The following is a 21,915-nucleotide window of genomic DNA, read 5'->3' as shown; positions in this document are numbered from 1 at the left end:
GAAGAGAGCCTGACGAGCCCAGTTGTAAGTAAGCTATTAAGACTCGACTGTACACCGTGTTCGTGTTTTCCTCTGAAACAATAAGTTCTGTTGGAGCAGCCTTTCAACGCCTCTCTCTGTCTCTGCTAGCAAAGTTGACCCAGACAACAAAGTAAAGCTAGTTTTCAGCTACGAGCCGACACAGAACCCACCGTATTAGCCAGAGGTCCCTTTACTACGGTTCGGAGCCGCGGACCTTCAGTAACAGTAATAAATCACAGCAATAGTACATTCATGTAGTTGTAAACAGCATGATAATATATTAAGTAATCCAAAGTATTCAGAATACGTTACTCTCATTGAGTAACGTAACGGAATACGTTACAGAATACATTTTGAGACATGTAATCTGTAATCTGTAATGGAATACATTTTAAAAGTAACCTTCCCAACACTGAGGATAGATTAACAGAACTGGGATGAAAACAGTCTTTGGCTTAAAATTTGACAGCTTGACCTCTCATTCTGTCCTCATCCTGAGAAGAAGCTTAAAGGACAGTCGATCTCCTGATGAAGACAGACAGAACATCGTGGACTTGAAGAGTTAACAGCAGGCAAAAGACAGTGCAACTGACCTGAAACACTGAAGGGTCAAGCAGCAGCATGTATGAACACCGCTGATGGAACATGAGCTTTGAATCTCAAGCTGGAAACCTGACAAGTGACATGACTGTTTGAAGGCACTGGACGTGATATTTGCCGTGCTGGGAGTGAACCTACAAGAAAAGACTGAAAAGACCAACAAAGAAGAAACAGAGAAGAAGAAACAGCTGAGTTGGGCCTGTGTTTGCTGGAGATTTCAAGCCCACACACTGTGAGACAAAAGAATCGGGGTTAATAACAGTCAACTCATTGTCATGTTTGAGAAACTACTTTGAGATTATTTGAGTTTTTTGACATGGCGCGTTATCTTGGTGGAAGCAGTCATCAGAAGATGGGTGCAGTGTGGCCATGCTGGGATGGAGATGGGCAGCAACAATACTCAGGTAGGCTGTAGTATTTAAATGATGCTCAGTTCATAAAAAAATGTGCCAAGAAAATATTCCCCACACCATCAGCACCACCTGCAGCCTGAGCTGTGGATACAAGGCAGGATGGATCCACGCCTTCATCTTGTTTACATCATGTTGCTACCATATGAGTGTCGCCCCAGAAATAACAACTTATCAGACCAGTTTCAGTGAGCCTGTGTGAATAGTGTCCTGTTCTTAGCTGACAGCATCATTCTCTGTAAATCCTGGAGATGGTTGTGTTTGAAAACCCTGTGAGGTCCGATCAGTTTGCCTGGCACCAACAAACATGTTCAAAGTTCAATCACCTTTCATCCCCATTCAGATGCTTGGATGAGTTTCAGCAGGTTGACCATGTCCACATGCCTAAATACACCGAGTTGCTGCCATGTGATAGATATTTACATTAATGAGATCAGGGGTAAGACTGTAAAGTTGTTGGTGAGTGTGATCTTTAACTCGTTTACAGATTAAGTTGTGTTATTAGCTTTAAAAATAAACTGGATAATGCTGAAGTCTGACAGATTAAATGATAAACACAATACACCACAGTGAGCAGGGTTTCTTTAATAACCACATAGATCACTGAAGCTTTCCTAATCCTAATAAAACACACACTGCCATGCTGAATTTACTGTATTATTATAATATTAACACATATCATGTTTAATGGTCAGTTCACTAAATGACACCACCCTCCACAAATGTGACCCTGATGATGCATATTTGTTGACCGTACAGCAAGTAAGCCATGACACATATGAGGACAGGAAAGAAAAGAACAGACAGCTTCACGTGAAGTTCCAACACAGTTTAATTTCCAGCTGATGATGATCACAAATTCTTCTTCCTTTCACAGCTGCTGTATCCAGCCGGGTGCTTCAAACCGTCCTAAATTAAAGTCTTGTTTTAGACTGAAACTTTATGCTCAGTTCTTAGAGAGCATCAGGATGTGTGATGGAAATATCTCTGTAGTGACATCACTTTAAACTGACCTCAGCCTCCAGCCATGCATGAGCAGCATTTAATCAGTTCATTTTCTTACTGTGTAGATACTGTGCCTACTGTGAGTTCACAGGCAAATGTGGTCAAAAGATAAGAAGTTCTCAGTTTTTCCATTCACACATCTACCCGAAGTGTCATTTTTCAACTGGCTTCTTTGTCTATTTATCTGTCATGTAAGCAAAGCAGCTGACTACACTCAGTAGAATGATCAGTCCTTTGTGTTTACTGGATGAACTTTAAAGGCGTTCTTTTCTCATGATGATTTGATTTTAATAACATTTTTCAACCCCATGACTTTGTTATAAGACTGACACGGATTAAAACAAATTTCTTTTGCTCAAGTAAAAAACAAAACAAAACAGGTTTTAGATAAAAATCATGTTGAACCTCATTACCTCATCATTAGCGTTCAGTGTCATCAGTGTAATCAATCATAATCATTAATGGTGGAACAAACAACACATAACTTGAATTTATTTATGTGTGGTATCTTTAGGATTAGGATTCAACTTTATTGTCATTACACATGTATAAATACAGTGTAACGAAATACAGTTTGCATCTAATTAGAAGTGCAATAAGAGCAATTATACAGTTAAGTTAAGCAAATATACAGATGTACTACGGGCAAATGTATGGATATACTATATATACAGATAAGAGTAGTATAAATGGGGCAATAGTTATGAACAGATTATGTACAGAGAGACCAAATATACAAATGAACTACAGACAAATGTACAGATGATCTGTATAGCATACAGATGTTCTATATTGCTATACAGATGGGCAGATATAGAGATGTACTATGAACAAATATACAGATGTGCTGGTGTGTGGTAACAGATCTACAGAGTCCTATGAATATATCTACAGCAGTGGAAGCATAGCGCTCTGAGCAGACTATAACAGTGAACAGTGTATGCACTATACCAGAGACTATACTATGTCAGTGTCCTAAACTATAGCAGTAAACAAGTAACCATTTATTTTAAAATAATTTTTATAAAAGAACGAACTGAATAATTTATGTATAGAAACAGAAGGCGTTCATTAAAACCTAAAAATTTGAAAAATTAACTATAGAAAAATAAAAATACATCTCAGGGTTGTCTTTTCCATTAGTTTCTTCTTTAGTTGCTTTTTACTTGATATGACACTTTAAACTGTATAGTAGACTGTATATATTAAGTAAGTAAGTAAGTAAGTAAGTAAAATTTTATTTATATAGCAACTTTCAAGATATAAAATCACAAAGTGCTTCACAAGACCCAACAATGAAAAAAAAACAAGCAAAATTAATAGAAAGCAGATTTAAAACATTTGTTTTAAACTCATCTTTTAAAGAGATCACAGAGTCTCAAATCGAAAGGAAGAGAGAAAAGTTCCAGAGTCTGGAGGCCACTGAACAGAAGGCTCTGTCTCCATTTGTTTTCAGCTGAGTGCGGGGCCCCATACACACTCATTCACTCACTCAGGTCGTGTGCATGCAAATAAGAAAATGTTTGAATAGGCGCAGGTCACCACACTGTCACCTGAGTTTAGGTTTATGTAAAATCAGCATGTATTTTATTAGTTCATTTTCTTATTCAGCAGATATGATTTGCATAATACAATAAGCAGCCAGACAGAAAAAAATGTTGTTTATATATATTTATGCATGTGTGTTTCAAAAGTCTGAATGCTTTCTGCATTCAGTGTCAACCAGGTGCAACTATGTGTCAGTGGTCAGTACTAGTTCGCTGGGCATACAGTTAAAATGGTTTGCATATTCTTTAAGATTGTATGTAAAACATTATGTTACAATGCTTACACATGACACTGTCATAAATTTATAGACACTATAGGATAAAAAATTTGGATAATCAAGTGCCCAAGTGTCCCTGTTAAACAGCAGCCTGTGTTTGGTATCTATCTGCATTAGTACCAGCCACCACCACTGCCACCACCCAGAGGCTGACAGTATTTGTCAGTATATATATATATATATATACTGACAAATACTGTCAGCCTCTGGGTGGTGGCACGTTCATACAATATAAATATTATATTGCACGAACGTGAAAAGTATATTGTTAGAACAATAAACTTTTCACGTTATAACATGATATAACTCTATTTTTCTTTTGCCTGGGTGGCAGCTCTGCGCTTACGTACTCGGATGAGCTTGCCTCATCCTACAAGTTGTGCCTCCATCTCTTGTGTCCAGATCACACGCTGCACTGCCGTGCTGCTCCACCTTTTCTCTTTCATTTCTGTGTTTGTGCGTGCGCAGTGTGAGAGGCTGCGTTGAGGGGCGACAGGATTTCAAACAGGTTTGATTATCTTGCGACCAAACGATTGATGGTTGGGAGCTGGTCGTGAGGTGTTAACTGCTTTTCGTTACCCCATGTAAACTACACGATGCACACACGATTAAGGCAAAACACGGCCGATCCCCAAAACGGTTGCACGACTGAAAAATCGGCTCAAAATGGGCCAAAAATTGCGCAGTGTATGGGCAGCTTTTGGAAGCTAGCTCCAAACAAACATCTGCAGCATGGCAGTGTATACAGCACTATAATGACCAGACCTAATTCTTTTGAAAACCATACATCTTTCCACAGGTCTCCACTTCATCAGACATCACCTAGACACAGAGCTGGATGAGGCAGCACAAACAGCAGCCTAACCGATGAAGATGATGGATCCATGGGGTCAGGAAAGCCAGAAGCAGGGGAGCTGGAGAGGTACCTTTCATGTCCATTCACTGGAGGTGTGGATCTATTGCATGGCGTTCCTCACATCAAGAAGCTGCCGATCAAAGTCAATACAGCTCTTCCTGCATCTGGAGCCTGTGAAGGACTTCTCAGTCATGCAGGACTCTGTTCACTGCTGAACAGTTACAGCTTCACAGAAAGAACCTTGAGAGCAAACTGCTGCAGAAGCTGAACCATCACCTCACTGAGTGAAGAAATGGCACATTTTTGCTAAATATGCAGAAATAGATGCACACCCATACAACTTATGGTAAACTGAGCTGCCTGTATGAACATATGATGAAGATGCCTCGTTCTGTTTTCTCTGAGGCTGCTGTGCCATTTGGAGCAAAAATGAATATAAAGTTTACAGCATATCTTGTCACTGGAAATCGTTTGTTTATATATTTATATTATTTACTGTAGATATTGGTGAAAAAAGCTTTGTGTTGTGAAAAACTGAAATCTGTAAATTGGAATTGTTGTGCCTTATTTTGTTGATGTTTTTACATATATTCCTTTTGAAAATACTAAAATTTGTATATTTATTTATTTTTGTTTGTCTGATAACATTTATTTAAAAAATAAATCGGACATTTCAAACAGTTACTCACTACTTGAGTAGTCTTTTCGCCAAGTACTTTTTTACTCTTACTTGAGTAACTTTTTTGACGACTACTTTTCACTTTTACTTGAGTAATAATATTTTAAAGTAATGCTACTCTTACTTGAGTACAAGTTTTGGATACTCGACCCACCCCTGGTTACAAAGTACCACCAGCAAGCACACAGAAGTACAAAGTTGTCAGACATTTTTAAGGTTACTTTTTAGAGACTTTTATGCATAGTTATAGACCTTCTACTCTATTTATTTATGTATTTGCTGTTGTATTTTTACAGACATATTTTAAGCCTTTAAAAATGTTTGCAGTCATAGGGTTGCATCAGATTTTGTTCGATTTTTTTGACAATAAAGATATTATTATTAGTAGTAAATTCCTTTGCTTAGGATTATGGATACAGAAGAAACAGGAGAGATGTGTCACTTATATCATTGCTCAGCTTTGATCACAGTTTAAATAATACGCCATATAGCCAAACAAGTGGCGTAGAGACACACATATTAAAGTGTACGAGACTTTCTGCAAACGTATTCAATAATGTAATATTGTCATTTATTCAGGAAAATGAATTTGGTCCTAAGAATTTGGGGTAATTGTCTTAGAGTCCGGCTAGGTGGCGGTAATGCGCGTTCTTTAGTTTGACAACTGCCAAAAAAACATAAAGAAGAAGGAGTGCCGTAAGCTAGCTGTAACAAGAAGTTGCTAACCTATTTGTGAGGTTTGATAAAGCATAATAGAGAAAAGTAACGTTGCGGAGAGATAAGTTACCGCTGACAGTAGGTCATGCAGCGCTCTAAAAGGTAATGAGCCGTAAAGCCACAGGGTCTCGGCTCAGCGGCGCCCACAAACTGCGGCCACACTGGAACGACTGGCAGTCCAGGTTGGTGCTCCGTGGGCCTACGGCTCGCTGTTGTGTTCAGCTGGGGCCACATGGAAGGGAAGCACTGTTTGTTTGTGCTTGAACGCTTAATACTAACAGACCGTAACTGCACTGTCTTGAGAACCATAAAACCATCTTGTTTACGCAGTATAGACTGACCCACGGTAAATGTAGGGCTTGCTTTTGACGAGCCTGTGTCGTGGACTGTCGCTGCTAACAAGCTAACGCTAATGGCTAATCAACTGTGAGGCTTTGGTACAAAAGCACGCCAGTTAAAAAAAATAATACTGATCTTTTATGTATTTTACTGATGAGCGATATTTAAAATTAAACACAAGGTAGCTCAAAGTGTTTGTGAGCTGTGGGTCTTCGCGCTGGCTACATATGGTTAGCTAATGGGAAAGACTAGCCAAAGCAATGTTATCAACTCCTCAGATAACTTCCGGATACGTTTTTTACAGCTTCTGCACAGAAAGGTGTACGATGGTGTTGGTTTTTTAACCTGTTGACGTTATAATAACTAACTGGGCAATGAGTAGAAGAGGAGATGTCATTGCTGGCTGTGAGCGTGGCAGCTGCCCGAAGGCCTCACTTAGTTTTGAAATGCGGCTCACTGCAGCTTTCTGTAAGAGACGGGATCCATGTTTCCATACTCCCGTGTCGACCCAGGGTATTTTGGGTGTGTGTGAGACGTGTGAACAGCGTCAGGTGCCTGTTGTTGTAGTCACACACTAAATGAAGACTGCAGAATGGGCTCAGCAGCAGGTTATCGCTCCTGTTTTAGTAGGGGTGGGGGGTAGGCCTGATTTGCATCTGTTTGCAAAGAATTTCTAAACGATTAAAGTAGTATGACAACAAAACTGACAGTCTGTCTGGCATTAAACTAATCTAATGTTAGCCTTTCATTTCTGGCGTGGCTGTAGTTCAGGTAGACCAGGTCATCGCCTAACTGGGTGGTTGGTGGTTTCATCCCAGTTACTCCAGGTTGCATGCCAAATTAATCCTTGTGCAACATACTAACCACAAGTTGCTCTCTGATGCAAACATCGGAGTATCTGTGTGTGAATGGGTGAATGAGGCATGTTGTATAAAGCACCTCGAGTGCTCCAGTAGAGTAAAACACTGTAATGTAAGAACCAGTGCAGTTACCATGTAGGCCTTGTTACCGAGCAGCATTGCACCACATACACAGAATTGCCAGCTAAATAGTTTATTTCTACTTCCTGCTTTAGTGTGTTTTTATTTTGTTTGGTGTCTTGCTTCATTTGCCATCCTTAGTGACTTTTTCTGGTTAGTTGGCTAAGTGAGATTTAAATGTTGCTGTTAATGACTAAACAATGGTGTTTAAGCTGACACTAATACTGAGTCAACCAGTTATGTCGAAGCAACACTTCATGTTTTGTGAGAGGATGCAACAGCGAAATGATGAAGTTTGTGTTGATTATTTTTGTTTGTATTCTTTCTGATTAACAGTATGCCATGATGTGATGTAAGTATTATACCATGTGATTAATGCAGTTGTTCCCTCTGCTGTATTAAAAATGCAATAGACTGTTTACCCTTAAAAAAGTTGCCCAATAAGTTGGAATATGCACCAAATGCTTTTCATACAGTCCCTTGTGGTTTATCTTTACTTTATACCGACTCATCTGGAGACTAGTTCGATGTTTACCTGAACACTCTGCCACCTGTGATTGTGACTGAGCAGTGGCACTTGCTTGAATCACTAAAGTACACCTGTAGCTCATACGCTCTAACCTGTGGCGTCATTGCAGTTGAAAGTTTCATTAGTCACGCACTGAAACTTTCCAGTTGAACTGTGACATTCATTAGTATTAAACTGGTAGCAATGGGATGAGTTCAGAGTTAGATCAAGAGTCAGCTGTGACATTGGTGGTCTTTTTCTTTTGTCTGTGTTTGTTTTATCCGTAGAGTTAACAGTGTGTCATCCAGCCAGGACGAGGTGAAGTCTAGAGAGTTTGGTTCAGGACCACTGTACGACGTGTTGGCCTCCAGTTGCCCTGAACAGCCAGCAGTGCCCAGTAATGTCTATGCTGCTGCAGATACCCATCAGGAAGAGGGTGAGGCCTGTGGTTAAGCTGAAACTCTTACTTCTTACTTAGACTTTGGCTGAAAATAACCCAAAAGGGAAGCTTTTTGCCCAACTTTCCACATTTTCCAGTTTCAGGGTCAAAATTTCAAGTTAAACTCCCATCATTCATGTTAACTGCAGATTTTCATTTCTAGTCACTGACACGTCTAAAGACAAACGAAGAAGCAAAGATGCAGATTTCTAATTAAAGTGAAATGTTGAAAAGAGTGATTTATCTTCTGTCGTGAGCCTTCTGCAGGTCAGCTCCTCTTTGACTCCGTTAGTTTCACTTGTTGGTTAAACCAAGTAGTAAAAAAGGCTGTTTACATGAACATAAACACATTGTATTTGAATAGTGCAGCTTATGCGTACTTTCTATGAAATGTCTCTTAGGTGGATATGAAGCTGGTCAAGGTGTCTGTGATACTACGTTTGATTGGAAGTCGCTGGGGCAAGAGCTGAGGCCAGATGACTTGACAACGGATTTGATTCCTTTTAAGCATGGAAACCGTGCTCTAGCTTCAAAGGACATGAGGAAATCGCAGGGTAAGTGGTGCAGCAAATGCATGCTGAAGCACACGTTCAACGCAGGTTCAAAGTTAGCTTATAAAAATAAGCTCGCGTTGTGTTCAGATCGGGTTTGCCTGAGTCATTCACTGACAGCTGGAAAAAGGTAATGCCAGAAGTTTCCACTCTAACACAAGTGGAGAAATGGTTTCCTTGCAGTTCCTACCCAGTTTTCATGGGAACACTAGGCTCTGACTAGCTAATTAACAGCTTTAGCTTGTGTCTAAAGAGCATGTTCCCAACATGTTTTCTGCAGTAGTTACATCTATATACTAGGGCTGCAACAATACACAAAATTCACAGTTCGGTTCGATATTTTTTCAATACAAAAAAAATGTTCATGCCTTTTTCATTTGTCATTTATTAAAATTATAAATATATATTTTAACACAAGTACAGTTTTTAAATTTATTGTTGCTGAAACAACAAAGTAATAAAAAAAATAAATCTATCTGATGGAGAAATCCCTCATCTTTGGAAAAGAGAGTTTATTACAGAGAAATGTCTCTTTCCAAAATAAAAGCTCTACTATACGCTTCTTCTGGGCTATATTCTCAGCAGCATATTAAACATATCAGGTCCCCATAAGGAGAATCATGTGCTAACGGCTGTCTAAATGACTCGGGTAAAGTTTGTAGCATGCGTGCTTGTTGTTTTTGTCTGCTTCCACTTGTCTTTGCACGAGGATGATGTCGGAGTAAATGTGCAGTCATATTCGTTGTGTTCCCACTAGTGCTGTCAGCGTTAATCTGAAATGACGTTAACGCCACAACACGGCAAATCTCCGTTAACGAGCACGGCCAACACGTTAACAAGCTAACTGCGCTAACGCACTAGTTCCCACAAATGTAATTGAGCATTACGTGGCACATCCAACATACTGTTTTACTTTAGTCCATGACACGCTTACCTTCAGGGTCATACGTCACATGAAAACCAAAATAGTTCCAAACGCCAGATCTGAATGAGGGTGGGGGAGGTTCAATTTGCCATGTTGCAACGAGCTTAGCTTCTGTCTTGCTAGCTTGCCCTGCGCTCAGTGGATCTGTGTTCGACTACTCCGCCTAGGCTGCACTGTCGAGCGCAGATCCACTGAGCGCTCAACACAGACAGCACCGTCAGAAGGAAAGTTGATAAAATAAATAAAAAATTTTGTATTGTTCGATACATATGCGTACCGAACTGAAAGCACTGTATCGAACGGTTCAATATCGATACGAGTATCGTTGCACCCCTAATATATGCTTTTGAAATGATGCTGAGGAATTCCAGCTGTGGTTGTAGTTTAGTCTTTTCTAATATACTGGTGTAGCTGCAGTGGGATCGTGTGTGTTAGAGAAAAACTGTTCACTCGGGAGTGTCGGGATGTCGTTGCAGACAGAGGAATGGCTCACTCAGAGGAGTCTCGACTGGCCAACCTCCTGCGCCGAGTCTCCAGGGAAGATGATCGTGACCGGAGGCTGGCTACAATCAAACAGCTGAAGGAATTCATCAGCCATGGCGAGAGCAGAGGGGTCAGTCACATTACTTTCCTGGTGTTTCAATCCGTGATAGCCAGCAACGTCACTATAGTCAGACTCACAGGGTGCAGCAAACTGTATTAGAATACATTATATGATGTGTTTACATATTTACTTCTCCCAGCACACACTGTAGGGTAAATGGACTGGTTCTTATAAAGCGCTTTTCTACTCTTCTGAGCACTCAAAGCGCTTTACACAACTTGTGCATTCAGCCATTCACAAAAGCACATTTTTCTAAGTGTTTTCTAGCTAACAGTCACACACATTCATACTCCGATGGATGCATCGGAGAGCAATTTGAGGTTAGTATGTTGCCCAAGAATATTTGGCATGCAGGCTAGGCGAAGCCAGGAATCGAACCACCAACCTTCCCTATCAGTAGATCAGCAGTAACCTGCTCTACCGCCTGACCTACAGCCACCCCACCTGACCAGCTACCTTATGACCACTTGGACTGTTGATTTACCTTTCCCTGACGGTCCTTCGTAGGCTCTAGTACTCATGTATTTATGAATATCTCGACCCTCGGGCCTGTAACTGTGTTAAGATAAAACCCTATCGTCTCAGTTTTCCTGACTTATTCATTAAACACTGAATGTTGAGGTGTGTGAGAACAAAGGACACAAACATTATGACTGCTTTTCCCTGCAGCGCTGCAGGGGACTTTAGTTTTAACGTAAAACAACTACTGCCATACACTGAGTTGCCTAGCAACATGATTGTTTAGACATATTTTGATGTGAAGGCTGCTATAATATGAGCCTGAGCTAGCTAGATGTGACTGACACATAAAGGGGACTGTAATGAGTAATTACTGAGACTGTGTAATCCTAATGACTTCTGTCTTGTCTCCACAGACTCTGGTCAAACAATTGGACACCATCCTTAGCACTCTGAATGACATTTTAAATGAGAGGTAAGAGGATGCTGGGTGCGTGGGTTCATTGGCAGGACAGGAAGTTTCAATAACTCAGTAGAAATAGAAAGGAGATTAAAATATTCACATAAACTCAGACTGTTGCTCAGTGGCGCTGCCACAAGCGACCAATCGGATCATCATCCATTGGGCGTAAAACGTACAGCTTATTGCACCGGCAGCATCTGCTCTTATATAACTATCATTAGCTTACAGCTTTAAGTGTTTAAGGTATGTGCTAACTAAAAATAAGACAAGATGATAGTTTATTAAACTTTTAATGTTTAACCGTTTATTCAGCTGTGTAAAAACTATAACTTTAATCTCAGCCAAACCGATTTACTCAGGAACAAATAAAACACTGAACAAAGCCAAACAAGAACATTTTCAAGTTATCTAAGTGACTTATATATCATGTTTAACCTGAGTAGTGAAAGAACTCCGGGGGGTTTGAAAATGATGTGCCGGGAGTCCGCTGTTTTCACCGGCTCTAGTGACCCTTGACCTCCCGGCTAGCTATCGAGCTAGTGGGTAACAGACGTCTCTGAAAACGTCGGAGCGCTTTTGAAAATATGTGTTGTCTCGATAAACTGAGCAGATATTTGAGGCTTACACAGCTACATTCTGAAAATATGTTTATTTTGTGACCCAGAAAGAATAATAAGAGTAATATTAAAACTAACTAGCTGCCGCCATTGTTGGAAACTGGAATTAGCTGGGCCGTGCTATGAATTCTGGGATATGGTGGGCCACGCTGTGACGTAATCGGCTTACAAATGCGGTCTCCAAAGGATGTGGCCCCCGAATTTGGACACAGCTGCGGTGCCGGGGACTGCTGCTGCTGCTTCTTCTTCTTTGGTGTTTAACGGCAGCTGGCATCCTTGTAGATGCATTGCTGCCATCTTAAATCCTATTTATTCCTAACATGGAAAAATCTGACACGGAGCAGAGAACCGTGCTGTGCGAACCGCTCCCCACCACAGACGCCAACGCAACAAACCTGTCAGTTAAGCAAGACTCATGTGACACAGTATGATTTTAGGAATGAGAAGCAGAAAAGAGCCATCAGGTGCTCAAACATTAGAGCAGGCTGCTGCACGCCGCACGATAAAGCCCCACAAAGATCATAGCGGCCGTTACAGCGTACATCTATCAGTGGTTTCATTCATTCAAACTCGACTCAAAAACACACAAGTCAAGTTGCCTCATTTGTATTACGAACCCAAGTATTGGAGGAAATCCACAACATGTGGAAAAGCCTCATCCCTGTATGAGCTTATCAGTTCACTTCATCAGAGACTCTGGTCAGTGTTAGCAGCCAGGCTCGTTTCCTGACGACCACACAGATGAAGCTATCCGGTCGTTAAGTGATGACGTGATGAATCCTACTTCCGGGCCTAAAGTAGTCTGTGTTTAATATGCTTTTGTGTTGTTAACATGTTTAATGTTTTGTATTTTCTTCTATTTAATCTCAAAAAGCTCCTAAAACAGTCAGTGATCACTGTTGACCTCCCTCAGCTTTTATTACCGCTAATCATTTATTTAAGCTCAGTTTTAAAACCTTAGGATGTAACTACAGCCCAGCCCATGCAGCAGTATATGAATGACTAACCTCGTATTGTGGATGGATTATCTCAGTTGTTCTCCTGGCTGAAGTTTGGTCCTTTTACAGCATCCTGCCATGCCATTACATTTGTTCCACCGAGAACACTCACGTTAACTTTTATCGAGAGGAAAAAAAGTTAGCTTGTTTATATTATGCTAGCATAGCTGTGTCGCTAGCGGTCACGTAGCACATCATTATATACCAGCTAGCCAAACTTCAGTAACCCTACAAACGTCACTGCTGTTTAGTTTTCTGTCTTCATTTATGTTGGAAGTGATAACAGAGCTGTACGTTTGAATTTGTTTCCAAAACCCCGCAGTCAGGACATGCTATATTGTATTTAGATAGAAGCTAGCGAGCTAACTTCCTGCTAACTTCTAACTCCGTTAAATGTCATAAATTCCATTTTCATGGATGCCTGGATGTTAAACTCAATTGTTACACCTGGTAGAGCAGAACGCTGATCATTTTATTAAAGATGAAAGACTTTAGACAGTTTTTAACTCTCAGTAATGCCATAGTGATCGTTTGATATATGGACCTGCAGCGGAGTTTAGGCCCAGACACGGCTAGTGACGTCAGACTTAACGACCGGATAACGATAGCCCGAGGCCTGAAGGAAGCTGTCGCGTGAGGAGTGGATCATAAGAATGTTTCAGATGTACTGTTGGTGAGGTTGAAATCAGCAGACTTTTGTAACTGTTACCTGACTGAGTATCACTGTTGGAAAAATGTATCCTGGCTGTACATTTAAATTTAGTTTTAAAGTTTGGCATTAATCATTAGGACTCCAGCTGTGCTCTCATGGCATTCGATCTAAAGTACCATTCAGCTGCTGTTGGTTGTTCTTTTTTCTACTGTTTAATAGAAATTATTACAGAAGTTTGTTTCAAATATTTGTCAGGTTACAACCTTTTTCCAAAATGAATTACGTTCAGTTTTCTCCTTTATATTCAGTGAAATAGTCCATAATGACTGTTACGACCCGGCTCGACGTGACCGTAACAAGAGCGGGGTGTCCCGTGACTTCCCACGCCCAAACAGACACAGCCACAGCATCGGACTTTTAACAATGGTTTATTCACAACGATGGCACAACAAACAAAACGCAACCTAGGCTTCGGTTCCCCTCTGACCTGTTTAAGGAAAAGAAAGAAATAACACAGTCTGACCTCCCTGGTCTACAAACACAGGAGAAAAGAAGGCTTCCCAAAATAATCGGCAGCTCACCCCTACTTGCTCCGCACTTCACACACATGCCCGACCTTTTAACCAAACAGCTATTGCTACGGCTGCTCCGTCTGGACCTGAGGCAAGCGCACGGGAAGTCTGCCACACCCCCCTTTTATAGTTCACATCCACAGCAGGAACCAGTTACATCAGGCCGTTCCTTAGGTCCACCAATCACAGCCGAGTCCCTGCACAGGTGAATTTGCATACACACATTAAGAAGCAGATAACCCACCAACACAGGCTCGTAACAATGACGAAGCTTTAAATTCTTGCAAATAGGTCATATTTTAGGTTATTTTGTTGCCATGACCCTCAAAATGTAGCTCAGGTGCTTCTTGTTCCCATTGATCATCGGTCACATCATTCTTCAACTCTGTTGGAGTTCATCTGTGGTGACTTCAGCTGATTGAACATGATTTGGAAAAGTGCACACTTGTCTATACAAGGTCGCATATTTGACAGTGAGGGGCCACAAACCCAGCCATGAAGTCCAGGGACTGCTCTGTAGACCTCTGAGGTAGGAGTGATAGATCTGAGGAAGTCTGTGCATCACTGAAGGTCCTCAGGAGCACAGTGGCCTCCATCATCCATATGTGGAACAAGTTTGGAACCACCGGGACTCAGAGCTTCCTGCGTGGCGAGTCTGAGCGATCAGGGTTGAAGAGTCATGGCCGTGCACCGACGCTGTCCATCCAAGCTGATCGAAATAATAGTCAGGCCGCTCTAAAGTTGTTTTTCCTGTGTTGATGTTTTTAGCAGTAAGATGCTGTGGGAGCTGCGTCAGGATGCTGCAGCCTGCCTTGGTATCCTGTGCACCGTACTCAGCTATGAGGCAGAGCGCATCTTCAAGTGGCTCTTTGTCAAGTTCAATTCAAGCAGTCGTGATGAGGTGAAGCTGTTGTACCTGGTGGCAGCACAGCGCGCTTTGGAGGCTGCTGGGGAGAGGAAGGCCTTTTCTCACATCATGCAGGTAAAGACATGGATGCTTTTCAACTCTAATATCTGCCCAGTTCATTTTGACCTGTCTCTGCATCAGCACCACGCAGCTGTTCACTGTCACAGCTTCAGTAAGATGTAGGTGTGAGAACGCTTATGTTACATGCCCGTGTATACTAGTGCTGGAACAGCAGAGGGTTGTACAGGCTTATTGATAGTAATCTGTTAAACTATTCACAGCACCTGCACTGAAACTCACACCATGCATAAGGCTGGTTGTTGTTAGCCAGAGCCATGGTAGTGGGTGTTGTTTTCAGTCAGTTTGAATTAAGAGCTGCAGTTTGACAGTAGCTACAGTAACAATCTTCAAAGAGCTGTGCAGTGTTGTTGCATGTAAACACATGTTCTACCTCGGGTGTTCATTATATTTTGGTCCATTTTTAACCAGTTGCCATATCATTCATATCATTTCACATCACATAGACGTGTATAGCAATGTTATTGCAGACGCTGCAAAGCCCTGCAGAGACGTACAGTAGATGGGGCCTGCTGTGTGTTTCAGATGGTGATGAGCAATCTGCAGTCCATCCTTGAAAACGTGGACACTCCAGAGCTGCTTTGTCAGAGTGTCAAATGCATTCTTCAGGTGGCACACTGCTACCCACACGTCTTCAGCACCAACTTCAGGGTGAGTATTGTTCCACGGCTGAGACCAACAGGTGAACTTCAGATCACAGCATCTCTGATCTTTCCAGCCACTGTCCTGATGTCTTCTGTTGTCTCACAGGACACTGTGGACATCCTGGTGGGTTGGCACATTGACCACACACAGAAGCAGACACTCACTCAACAAGTCTCAGGTCAGTGAGCTTATGTAGAGGAGAGCTGTGTGCTTTGATTTGCAGTGAATGCATCGTTAGTACTCAGGAGTTTATTCGTGTGGTGTTACCCAGCCTGAGACCAAGTACTGTTTCTCAGCAGCCTCAGTGCAGTAAACAATACAGTTTAAACAGACTGTAATGAACTGCAACAATAGTTATGGATAAATAACATTAAGTTCTATGTGTACATAACAAAAATGACTGTTAACACAGAAGGATTATTATATTCAGATTTAGATATTTTTTTTCTGCTACTTCCAGGAAAATGTTTTCTTTTCTCTTTTTTAATGAATTATGTCAATTAAAATAAGATGTATAAACAATCTAAACTAATTTATAAGAAATGTGCCTTTACTCTGTCTTCATGGAGGCTCGAGGTGAATTTTCTTCATGTCAGTTTTTCCAAGTGAAGGTTTCAATGGTGATCACAGAAACACCGCTGCTGTCTTTAACTGAACCTCAGCTGTGTGGGCCTGATGTTGTCAGACTTTTTATTCATAAGCTAAATATGTTTGCATTGCAGCTCTGCTTTTAGTTGCAAATGTGGGTGAAACATTTACAGTGTTTAACACAGCAGCATGCTTTAGTGCTCTGCGTTAAATGATCAGAGACTGTTTTTATCCTTAACTCGATGAGGGCAGACCTGTTTTGCTGCTGACTCACGGCTCCATCAGCAGTAACATCAAAGGATTCAGCAAAGCTCTCTAACCTTACAAATGGATGTTAAGAAACGTATAAAAATATATTTGGATAAAAGATATTTGTTATTGGCACACCTGTGAGATAAAACAAGGTCACCCAGTCCTGCAGCGACCACTGCAGGAATATCACGAGTGATATTTAGACTTGGATTATTATAGTAGTGTTTTAATACACATCAGTGGGAAAACACTTAGGCTACGTTCACTCTGCAGGTCTTAATGCTCAACTCTGATTTTTCTTGTCTGCTCGTTCACACTACAAATAAAATGCGACAGCAAACGCACTCTAGTGTGAACGTATCAAGGCGGCGCATGCGCAAAAGAAGACGTCACACACAACGCGCTCTGTTTAGACCCAGACCAACAGTATGTTTGACTGATGGTCTTAATATAAAGACTTCAGACTTTACGTTTCCCAGTTTTGCTTTAAATTATAAAGTTATTTTGTTATTTAGAAAATAACCTAATAATTATCTTTATTGCTGTTTTAGAGGAGCGGTGCTTCAAAGGATAGTTACAGATTTCTGTCAGAATCTGCAGATTATACAGAACAAATAAAATGTTCACGTTTCTCCAACGTTGTCTTCCCAACAGTTTCACTGGATGGTCAGGAAGCGTTCGCGATGTCTTCTCCGGCGCTGATAATTGGCGTCTGTCTTGTGTCAGTGACGTAAAAGATTTAATGCGACATGACCATCAAACAGCAGCTTTCTGAAACATCAGATATGTATCGGATTCAGCACCACATACGAAAGTGACCCAGATCGGATTTGTGCCGTTCACACTGTCACACCATGATCGGATATGAGTCGCAGAGGGTCAGACAAGTCGGATTTGATGCGCTTTTGCCTGCAGTGTGAACATAGCCTTAGACTTGTGCAAAATGCAGCAGCCACACGCCCCGTCTCTCCAGCCCTCGTGAGTTTACACTGGCTGTTACTGTAAGAAGTGCTGAGAATTGATTTAAGATTAAAATCCTTCATGGCCCAGAGTAGTATTAAACTCTACAGTTTGTTCTTTTTATTCATTTTTCATGAATAAAACTGTTAAATGTACATGCTGTATATTCTCTCACTGATTCTCCTGGCACATTTTGAAGGAGCGGTGGGTAACGCGTTTGGATGGGTAACGCGTTTGCATGGGTGGGGAACGCGTTTGCATGGGTGGGTAACGCGTTTGCATGGGTGGGTAACGCGTTTGGATGGGTGGGTAACGCGTTTGGATGGGTGGGGAACGCGTTTGCATGGGTGGGGAACGCGTTTGCATGGGTGGGGAACGCGTTTGCATGGGTGGGGAACGCGTTTGCATGGGTGGGGAACGCGTTTGCATGGGTGGGTTGATGTGCAAACATAAATGCAGTTCAGCTCGTTCACCTGCAGCTCTGCTCTCCCTGTCTGTGCTTAGCCTGGTTACAGAGCCTGGAGCAGTTTTGGGTGGCCGACCTGACCTTCTCCACCACGTTGCTGGGACAGTTCTTGGAGGATATGGAAGCATATGCCGAGGTGACGTCACCGAGCCTCTCAGCCAGTTATACTTATTTAGAAGGTGCAGTGACGAGAAGCAGCCAGCTACCTGCAGAGTTTAACCTGGCCCGTGTCCCAGGTGGTCTCTGTGTCACCTGTAAGCTGCTTCCAGAACTGTTTAGGTCTTCAGCCGTGCTCAGTACTGGCAAGTATGGTGAAGAGTGAGCACAAGTACTGTTGGAAAAAGCCCAAACCTCAGGACTGTGCTGAATGAGCCATGTTGAAGCTCAGACTCGCTGCGGTCCTGACCTGACGGGCGGTCTGTTGTAGATTGGCTAAATTTAAGTCACTAGACTTCACTGCACCTTATGCTGTTGCTTTATTTAAATGTGCAACAAGCTGGAGCCAGTGTGTTTGGGTCCATTTATGCTCAGACTGGAAACCCTCAAACATCCTTGATGGTATAAAATTGGATTCTCTTACCAGATAATAAAGATTAAATATGTTTGTCTCTTTGCTCTCTTTAGGATCTGAGCCACGTGGTCTCAGGAGAGGTGCTTGATGAAGATATCCCCCCTCCCTCAGTGTCGTTGCCCAAGTTGGCAGCCCTGCTGAGAGTTTTCAGCACAGTGGTCCGCAGCATCGGAGAGCGATTCAGCCCTTTCAGAGGACCTCCTATCACTGAAGTCTATGTGACAGACGTAAGAGCTGCACCTCTGAGAGCACTCACTGTTTGGAAATAACTTACTGTTAAAATGTGTTGAGAACATTGTGTTCATATCTTCCAGGTTTCCTTTGATGAAGATCTTAAATACACACTATATTTACCACAGTGTTATTTTCCAGTAGTATTGAGTTTGTTCTAAGAAAGCCTGAGGAGCAGCTCGTCAATAAGACTGAAGTGCGCACGGCGTGCTGTGGTAGTTGGATGATGACAGATTTGACACAGATTGATTTTAGCCACAACAAGCAGAAACTCAGAGTTTAATCCACCTTCTTTTTACATAACTCAGAGTATCTGAGGCTCGTGGACATTTAGGTTCATTCTTTGTTTCTGCACATTAAACTTTTCTCACGTGTGAATTTGACCGAAGATGCAGATTTGTAGCAAAGATGCAGATTTGTAGCAAAGATGCAGATTTGTAGCAAAGATGCAGATTTGTAGCAAAGATGCAGATTTGTAGCGAGGCAGTTAAGCCAAAATATTTCTTTACATTTCAAATCGGTTGCAAAATGTTTCTGTGGTCTCTGATACGTTTGATTATTACAGTCTGTGACGTTCGCAGTCTGGGCTTCATCACTTTAGTCACTGTTCTGTTTCCTGATCTCTCCAAAGGTTCTTAACCGGGTTCTGGCCTGCGTGACTGTGGCAAAGCAGGTGCAGTTCTCCGAGGCCGTTCTCACTGCAGGGAATGAGTGCGTGGGTGTGCTGCTGGCCAGCGTGGAGCCCTGTGGGCAGCTGATGGAGGCTGTCCTTGCCTACGGTCTAGACCAGCTGGACTGTTGCCAGGCCTGTGGCTCAGACTACAACCTGGCAGTGCTCAATCTCCTCACTCTGGTACAGTCACCTAACGGCTTATATACACTCATAGAATAAGATGTGTACACTGATATTTCATGGTGTAGTTTGACCTGTTATGATCATAATTGTGATGAGCTGATTGCAGCTTTCTTACAGTCTGTGTTGCAGATACCAGTTTTTGTCCTTTTCTGCACTAAACATTGTGACTTCCTGTAACAGCCCCCTGTCCCCCCCCCCCATTTAAAACTCCTGTAAGACTCTGTGGCATTTACCAGTCTGGCTGTCGACTGCTGTAAATTGTCCAATTCTGATAAACCTTTGATTAAAGTTAAATCTGGGTCTGCTACAACTTCCTGTGACGGTCTGAACAATTAGCAAGCCTGACTTTGACGTTGTGTGAGGAACTTTTTAATGAAGGTCGTGTTGCCTTTCAGATTGTAGACCAGGTCAACACCAAGCTGCCCGTGTCCTTTGTAGAGAAGCTGTTGGCACCAGACTCCCAGCTGCTGAAGCTTCGCTTCCATCAAGAGAAAGAGGTTTGGCTTCACTCAGTGTTCCTGCACCACCTTAATGGGCTCGGCGTATATTTTACACATCTAATCCAAGGCCGCTGCAGTCTGCATACTGAACCCAAGTGGCTCGCTAATGCTAAAGGCCTTCACCTTAGAAAGAAGCTAAGATTCTACCAAGAAAAACATGTTGTATATATATCAGAGCAGGAACGTGCATGAAGTTCAGTTATATAGGCTCAGTGTGTTCTTGGCTCATTTGTAGGTTGGTGAGTGAAAATAATTTGAACATTTCCTCTGCTGATGAGTGTAATCCCTGTCCATGTGCCCCCTGCACAGGTCATGTCAGCTGTGCACGGCGTGTACCAGGCGCTGCTGAGCCTGAAAAACATCCCAACACTGGAGGCAGCTTATAAAATGGTGTTGGGCGAGATGGCGTGTGGTCTCAACAGCTTGATGGAGACGTTGGGTCCCCTGAAACCAGGGACCCTCTGCCCTAATATCCAGCACCCTGCTTTTGCTCCCCTCACCCTACCGCCGGAAAAAGCCCAGTTCACCATCATCTTCAACCTCAGCACCTTCACCACCATTGGCAACACCAAGAATTCTCTGATTGGGGTGAGCCGTTGTCTGTTGTTAATGTCGCAGTCCTTCCTTTGATGTGACTGGTTCATATTAACTTTACACTCATTAATATCTGAAGATATGTTCCTGTAGCGCATTTTGGGACATGCATCATTGCTGGGTTCAGTCTGTTAAACTTGCGTCACTCAGCGTGACAGCCATGCTGATATTCCTCACAGTTTCATTCTGTCACACTCACAAAGTTAACACAGTGTGTCACAGTGGGGCAGCACGGTGGTTAGCACTGTTGCTGCACAGCAAGAAGGTCCTGAGTTCAATTCCACCATCAGGTCTTTCTGTGTGGAGTTTGCATGTTCTCCCCGTGTTTGCGTGGGTTCCCTCCGGGTACTCTGGCTTCCTCCCACCGTCCAAAGACATGCAGCTTGTGGTGATAGGTTAATTGGATAATCCAAATTGCCCATAGGTGTGAATGTGAGTACGAATGGTTGTCTGTCCCTGTGTGTTGGCGCTGCGACAGACTGGCGACCTGTCCAGGGTGGACCCCGCCTCTCGCCCTATGACAGCTGGGATAGGCTGGCTGATAGGATGGATGGATGGATGGATGGATGATGTCACAGTACTGCAGATAGGAGGCCAACAATGTATTTTTGCCTGTCTGTCAGAGTTGTTGTCTGAAGGCCAAAAGATTTACTTTCCCCAGTGGACCATTATAGCCAATCCAATAATGGACCACTTGATAGTCATATTTTATTTATTTAGTTTATTAGTATTTTTATTTTGAGTTATCAAAATCATAACGGACTAGATGGAAAAGAAGAAAGAAAGAGAAAGTGGGCAAACAGTTAAACAGAAGGGGAGAGAGAAAGACCGGGAGAAGGAAACAACAGTGAGACCAGTGAAACCACAGCAACAACCAATATATGCATAAATAACAGCCCTGCCCAGGACATGAAGCAGGCATGGAGGACACCCGGGCCCCAGAGGCCCCCCAGGAGGACCACAGCAGGCACGAGGAGCCTGAGATGTTGTAAGACAGGTGGAGTGTAGCTCCTGACCTGAAGCATGCATTCCCACCCTCAGGCACAC

The 21,915-nt window shown here is 42.4% G+C and overlaps 1 protein-coding gene across 2 annotated transcripts in view; it reads left to right on the top strand.

The window, feature by feature from the left end:
* Positions 1-6,072: 6,072 nt before the first annotated feature.
* Positions 6,073-21,915, top strand: part of smg1 (SMG1 nonsense mediated mRNA decay associated PI3K related kinase) — a 61,400-nt gene continuing 45,557 nt past the window's right edge. For both annotated transcript variants that reach the window (XM_087837353.1, XM_087837352.1), the window contains exons 1-13: positions 6,073-6,295; positions 8,228-8,376; positions 8,781-8,933; positions 10,332-10,468; positions 11,335-11,393; positions 14,989-15,202; positions 15,731-15,856; positions 15,956-16,028; positions 18,155-18,252; positions 18,741-18,914; positions 19,550-19,771; positions 20,170-20,271; positions 20,584-20,862. In XM_087837353.1, the coding sequence (XP_087693479.1) occupies positions 6,219-6,295; positions 8,228-8,376; positions 8,781-8,933; positions 10,332-10,468; positions 11,335-11,393; positions 14,989-15,202; positions 15,731-15,856; positions 15,956-16,028; positions 18,155-18,252; positions 18,741-18,914; positions 19,550-19,771; positions 20,170-20,271; positions 20,584-20,862 (1,863 nt within the window). In that variant the 5' untranslated portion in view covers positions 6,073-6,218. The remainder of the gene's footprint in view (positions 6,296-8,227; positions 8,377-8,780; positions 8,934-10,331; positions 10,469-11,334; positions 11,394-14,988; positions 15,203-15,730; positions 15,857-15,955; positions 16,029-18,154; positions 18,253-18,740; positions 18,915-19,549; positions 19,772-20,169; positions 20,272-20,583; positions 20,863-21,915) is intronic.

Source organism: Neolamprologus brichardi, unplaced genomic scaffold, assembly GCF_056152115.1.
Source record: "Neolamprologus brichardi isolate AB-2024 unplaced genomic scaffold, ASM5615211v1 NODE_ptg000031l+_length_7269946_cov_1, whole genome shotgun sequence".
Lineage (NCBI taxonomy): Eukaryota > Metazoa > Chordata > Actinopteri > Cichliformes > Cichlidae > Neolamprologus > Neolamprologus brichardi.
This window is presented reverse-complemented; position numbering and strand designations above follow the sequence as displayed.